The sequence below is a fragment of the Akebia trifoliata genome, chromosome 1 (genome assembly GCF_017979445.1).
Source record: "Akebia trifoliata isolate Shusen 1 chromosome 1, ASM1797944v1, whole genome shotgun sequence".
Taxonomy (NCBI): Eukaryota; Viridiplantae; Streptophyta; class Magnoliopsida; order Ranunculales; family Lardizabalaceae; genus Akebia; species Akebia trifoliata.
In genome coordinates, this window is record NC_141375.1 from 5243878 (window position 1) to 5250399 (window position 6522).

The 6522-nt window shown below is 31.9% G+C and overlaps 1 protein-coding gene across 1 annotated transcript; it reads right to left on the reverse strand.

The window, feature by feature from the left end:
- Positions 1 to 440: 440 nt before the first annotated feature.
- Positions 441 to 2792, reverse strand: LOC147410514 (LOB domain-containing protein 22-like). The gene is made up of 2 exons (XM_086442135.1): positions 2125 to 2792; positions 441 to 764 (listed from the first exon to the last, which is right to left on the reverse strand). The coding sequence occupies exons 1-2, from the start codon at positions 2667 to 2669 to the stop codon at positions 716 to 718; spliced, it is 594 nt and encodes a 197-aa protein (XP_086298261.1). The 5' UTR covers positions 2670 to 2792; the 3' UTR covers positions 441 to 715.
- Positions 2793 to 6522: the final 3730 nt, after the last annotated feature.

Below are 6522 nucleotides of genomic sequence, written 5' to 3' on the forward strand. Positions count from 1 at the left end.
GACAGGATATTTATAGGGATTACATCAATCAAAATAAGAAAATTAACCTGACATAAATATTTTAATTTATTAGAATTTCCTAATGTAGAATATCCTAATTGATATTGCACATATATTATTTTCCAACATTCCCTTCCTTTTGAGACGAGATACATTGATATGATAAAATGTATCTCATGTATCATAATATACTGCATCTGGTTCTCTTACAGTAGTTACCAGTGAACATCAGATCTGATGGTGAGGCTACCAACTCTTTGCAATTCTTGTCATCACATCCCACCTTTAGAAGAGCTACCTTGCTTTTTGGGATTCTCCTTTCTCCTTTATGGATGAGTGGGATCCCAAATTAATGTTGTAAGATGATCCTATACATTATAAATTAGGAAAAAAAAAAGCTGTTTCTTAGAATCTTACAATACAAATCAAACACTTCAATGTACCACAAATTTGTTTCTTCATAAATTTATCTTCTAAATTAGTTCTACAAAACTGGAGCGCAGAAGGTCTTATGGATCAAATAATTAATTGCAAATCAAATTTACTGAACATTATAGACTTATCTATAACAAGTTCTATTGACACTTGAACGCATGTACAGTTTGTGAGAATAAACAAAAAATTGAAGCAGCTCCTTTCAAATCATGCTCTTGGTGATCCTGCATATTGCATGAAGTTAGTCTCATCTTCCTTTAGCACTGTTTGTTCTCGTATTTCATTTAGTATCGCTATCTCGTTCTTCCTGTTTATATCCAACTTGATTCCTGTGAAAATAAAACAGTCATTAGCAATTTTCAACTGAACTAAACTAGCATTTTTCTTTTGACTTTTTTTTTTTTATCTATCATAGTGAACAAGTTCAGATTCGGTGGGGCGTCCATTTGGTTAAAGTTGGATGAATTCAGGAAAATTTCAGAAAAATATTCTAGGAAAATTTTGGATCGAGGAATACGCTGAAAAAGAGTTGAGTAAAAGAAAAAAAAAATCATCAATTATTTAAAAATCTAATTGCCAAATTTTATGGTGAAACTCCTTTTTGGTGATTTTCTCCCAAACTGTCGCCAAAATACGTTGGATTATTGGTTTGGTAAACGAAAATTTGAACTTCTCCATCATCAAGTATTGTAACGAATTGCAATTCGGGGAATGTAGCAACTTTCCCAATGATCACAATTCTTAGTCAGAAATGTTCAATGGGGGTTCAATGGTGGAATGTACTAGTTGAAGGTTTAAAAGAATGAAAAGAAAACCCAATATTAGAAGACCCCCTATGGAATTAAATAGAGAAACATAATTTGTTCTACCAAATCAATTTGAAGATACCAGCTACATATTTCCAACGTGTTGAAAATCAGAGTGATGATTATACCAAAATTTTCTCAAATTGATCGGAACATAGTTTATTTGCTCACAGGATCTGGGACCAGCCAATCACATTAATTAGTCTGCGTGTGGGGGCCCTGTGAGCGCTATGACGGAAAATTTTGTGAGCAAAACATCACTCAACACTAATCAAACTGATTTTGTTAAAAATTTCAGGTAGAACCACTGGTTTAGTCCGATTTTTAATACACTGCATATTTCAATCAATTGACGATTTGCATAGTATCACAAACATAAAAAAAAAAAAAATTAATAAACTAAATCAATTGACCACTTAAACAACTTTCTTAATGTTTTAATATATTTCTAAAAGCCCTAATTGAGTTCTAAAAGATAAAAACAAGGCAACAGTACCACAAAAAAAAAAAAAAAAAGATACCTTCAAGAAAAAAAAAATGAGAAAAGAAAGAATAGGAAGAAGTATTGAACAAGAAACAAAAAAGAGTGATAAAAATTGAAAGATTTAAGGGCTTAAATTTTTGCACCACTAATACCTAGGTATTTTTTTTGTTTATTGATTGGGTTTGTATCACATTATACTAATACCATAAATTGTTACAATCTCATTAGATTAATGAGATTCTTTAGTTAAAAGATTGGATTTATACAATATGCCATTATTATACGATTTGATTATCAAGATTTCATACCCATTTCTACAATAATAATTATAGATATAAACTGTAAACATTGTAACAAATAAAATCACCATAAAATAATAATAATAACAATACTACGAACCTGTATTGTACTGCTCCAATATTAGAATCAAAACCCATTGATAATTGCCTTTCCTGAAACAGCCCACCAAATTCTTGTTCTTGATAAGAAGAAGAAGAAGATCCATTCCCGTTGTTTAAGCTACTAAGATCAGGACTATGCATGACCCATCGATAATTATTAATATCATATGTTTCTTCTTGAAGAATATGAGCTTGTTTCGCTCGATAATGAGCTAATTGTTTCAAAACAAGATTGAGTTCGGCTTGGTGTCGATTAACCTCACGATTAAGATTTTGAATTATACGGTAACATCCGCCTACACGATCTTTGGCTCGAGCGTTGGATTGGAAAATAATGCTTTTCATGGCTTCATCTCTCTCAAACTGATTGAGATTTTGGATGATTTTGATGATGTTGTTGACACCAAAGAGTTTATGAGCGTTTAAGAATTGGGTTTGATCGTTGTAAGGGAAATAAGGGGAGAGAAGGCAGTGTGGCTTGCATTTTTTGCGCTGGTGTCTACAAGCAGCACACGCTTGTGAGGTGGTGGTGGTGGTGGTCATGATGATGATCGATGATATATGGTGGGGAATATCGGCTAGGTTTACGGCGGACTTTCCTTCCTGTTTGCGAAGAAAACGAGAGAGAGAGAGAGAGAGATTTAAGGGATTTAGTTGAATCGGATACTTCTGGATATAGATATTGGGAGATTGGATACGAGCGTGTTATTTAGAAACTACTAGTTATGTTTTATTTTTGAGAATTTTAGTAATCCCCCTTGTAGAATTGAGGATATTAGGGATATCTCCTGCAAAATGCAAGATGAAGCTCTACCTCTTTGACCAAAAGTCAGATTTAATTGACCAAGACAGTGTAATTTTGATTTTATTTATAATGGTTAAAATGCCCTTCAAATAAAATTAGTAATATGTCATTATAAATTTAAAAATGAAAATAATGAGCAAAATATAAAAGTGGATTCAATTAAGATTTCGAGATTTTTTTTTTTTTTCATTGAATTAGTTCATTATTTAGGGTTTTATTCATTAGTTTGTCTTCTTCACTAAATTTGATCATCATTTAAAATATTTCTGCATTTTCACCATAAACTAATCTTTTTAAAGTCTTGAAGTAATTTAGTAAAATAAAACTTAATCACTAAGTGAAAATCAGAAAATTCTATAGGAAAATGCAATGGCTTTGGAATATCGTAACTTGTGATATTCCCTATGTTCAATGGCTTAGATCCGTTGAATTTCTCTCATCCTCCATTAATTTGACAGTTTCGACCTGTTAAAAGAAAAAATTTGATAATGAAAAAGTTGATGTCATGGTCTGTCAAATTTTACGAAATTCAATGGTCTTGGGGCATCGAATATGAGCTTTTTTCACATCGTGAACGACAATCATTTTGATGGCATGCCTCACAATTATCGATGCTCATTCCACTTGTTTAGATTGTACTTGATTATCGATTAGCCTTGTATATCTATCATAGTGGCTCTTTTTTTCTTGATTCTCTTGAGTAGCTCCTCTCAATCAGCAGCCTTCCCCACAAATTCATGGTTGTCCTACTAGTTTATGCTTGTGCTAGTTTGTGGTATGGCGATTGTTCCTTGGTAATCTTTCTGATATGCACTTTTTCATCGTCCTTCACTAAGAAATTGAACTCAGTCTCATTAGGTGAAAAATGAAATTTTGACAGGCCAAAGCTCACAAAATCTAGAAATCATGGGCAGTTGAAATTTTTTATGGCCCCCTATGAGACCGCTTAGAACCATCAAATTTTGGCTCGACCAAAAAAAAATTTGACAATGAAAAATTCATGCCTCGATCCATCAAATTTTATGAAATTCAATAACCTTAGGCCGTCAAATATGGGTTTTTGTCATATCATGCCTTCGTTGTTGTACCTGTATGATGTGCACCTCTTCTCTTGTCTGACACCTACCTGTGTAATGGATGTTTGTAAAAGCAACTAAATGATTTTTTATTCACATTTTTCCTACTCAAAATCAGGGGTGGAAAAAAAAAACACCACCATTGTCCTCAAAAAAAAAAAAAAAGAAAAATTCCACCCTTAATTGCCCCCATAATTTTTATTTTTATTTTTTTTCACTTTAAGTTGCCCCCCATAAAAAAATTTCTACTATTAATTACTCTCACATGGGCAAAATTCTGGCTCTGCCCTTGCTCAAAATCTTCATTTTCAGTTATGTTTATGTTCACAACGTGAAACAAACTTATATTTGATTGCTCTAGGTTGTAAAATTTCATAAAATTCAACAGACTAAGAAGTCAAATTTTTTTTTTTCAATTTTTTTTTTATGGATCAAAACCGTCAAATTAATGAAGGATGGGAGAAATTTGATGGCTCTAAGCCCATTGATTAGGGAACATAAAAAATTTCAACAGCCATAGCCGTCAAAATTCAGTTTCTAAAATTTGTTGGCTTTTGCCCGTCGAATTTTCTTGTTAAAATTTTCAATTTTCTCCTAGTGGTTCGTGGGTAACACTAATTTTAAATTTACTGTAAAGGGTAATACTAATTTCATTTTCATGTTAACTCTTTAGAATTTCAACGAAAAAAAGTTGGTATTACCCCCTCCTATAAAGTAAAAATATGTTACCTCTCATGCCTAACTAAAAAATACAAACACTTTTTTTCTTGTTTTTTGGTTCGAAAATTAAAATTTTAAGTTGTAAACATGAATGAGAATTCATTTTTGTAGGGGTTCCACCATTAGTTGCACAAAATGGTAGTTTTAAGCTTGATTTTACAAGATTTTAATGAAGGTATATTAATGAAGAAAATGTAAAGAATGAAGATAAATGACAGTTTGGTATTATTTAACAAAATCATTGAATGATGATCTGATTCAGTGAGCACTCATAATTGATAACAAATTTAAATGATAAATCTAAAAAGAAAAATGCTAATGTGACCATCCAAGACATTACGTTAGACACTACACTAAGGGGAGGTGTGCACGAACCCATAGATGCTTTACCTCGAGATATGATGAGAAGTATCTATGATTATGTGGGCACCTTCACGTTAGCTTAGTGTCTAATCCAGTCACTCTATGATGGCTCATCTAAAAGACCCAAACTAAAGCCAATATACGATTTTATTATTATTATTATTATTATTTTTTTTTTTAGTAATGATATTTTTGTAATTTCAATCTTGAAAAGGCATTTCAGATATTTCACATACTTTTGATCAAGATGGGTTGGAGAAAAGAGCTTTACAATTTGTGCACACCTCCACATCAGCAATGTGTGAATCGATGTCACTCCAACGTGACTCAAATACTAATTAAGGGCATCTAAAAGTAAATACACTTTTAACAAAAATTATTTCTAAAGAGTGTCAATTCTTATCACTTTCCTTTTTTCATTTTTTAATTTACAGGCTAAGGTTTTTTTTTTTTTTTTTTCAATTAAAATAATTGTTTATCTTATTGGATATCCCATGGTACCTGATGGGAATTGAGTATTTTGTATTCGATTATGGTTTCGATGTCCCATAAACAGACCATTGCTTTATTTAGATTTCAACTCTCAGAATATAAACCGAACCGAAACTGACCTACATGAGATGACACCCTTTTGCACCATTAATTTAGGGCTGTCAATGGATTGGATCCGAATCGGATTGGGGTTGATTTAGTTTCAATCCAATAACGATCAGATCATATCCGAGACTGATCCGATATGGTACGGGTCGGGTTTTTTTAATCAAAAATGAATATTAAGATCCAGATCCGATCTGATCTGAATTGGACCAAACCCGATTTTATATACAAAATCTAAATAAACTCTGTACATCTCAACAAAAATATAATATAATTTATATATTTTCTAACATATAATTAGATTGGGTCCTAATTGAATCGGAACATGATTGATCAAGATGCAATCCAATAATAAGATATCAGACTGAAACCTTATCGGATCGAATCCTTATCGAAATCCAAGCCATCATTCTGCATCGGAACGGGTTGGTTTCAGGTCTGATCGGATCCATTGACAGACCTACATTAACGTCTAGGTGCTTTTGTTTTTCCTGACTTGCCAATATGATGTCCATCAGAGGAGCTTGTTTGGATTCAACAAATATTTGGAGGGGGTGATGGTTTCATCTACAATTCGAGAAAACTTTAAAAAAAAAAAAAAAAAAAAATCAACTTCAACTGATCTAAAAACTTTACCTTCTTGAAATCTGAAGGTTGAAGAAGATAAAATCTTGAGGTTGAAACAAAAATATTGTGATTCATTCAGTTTATTCAGTGATTTATTTTTTTTTTTTTCTTAAATTTAAAAAAAAAAAAAAAAAAGGCAAAACTTTGTGTGATAGTATTCAGTTACATAGGAAACCAATGGCCTTGCAAAAAAAATCAAATTTAACAT

What these genes read in the sequence shown, in the direction of transcription:
- LOC147410514 (XM_086442135.1), bottom strand. Translation starts at nt 2,669, where the DNA reads ATGACCACCACCACCACCACCTCACAAGCGTGTGCTGCTTGTAGACAC. An exon ending in ATTGGAGCAGTACAATACAG is followed by an intron (nt 765 to 2,124) that starts GTTCGTAGTATT and finishes TTATTTTCACAG; the next exon opens with GAATCAAGTTGGATATAAAC.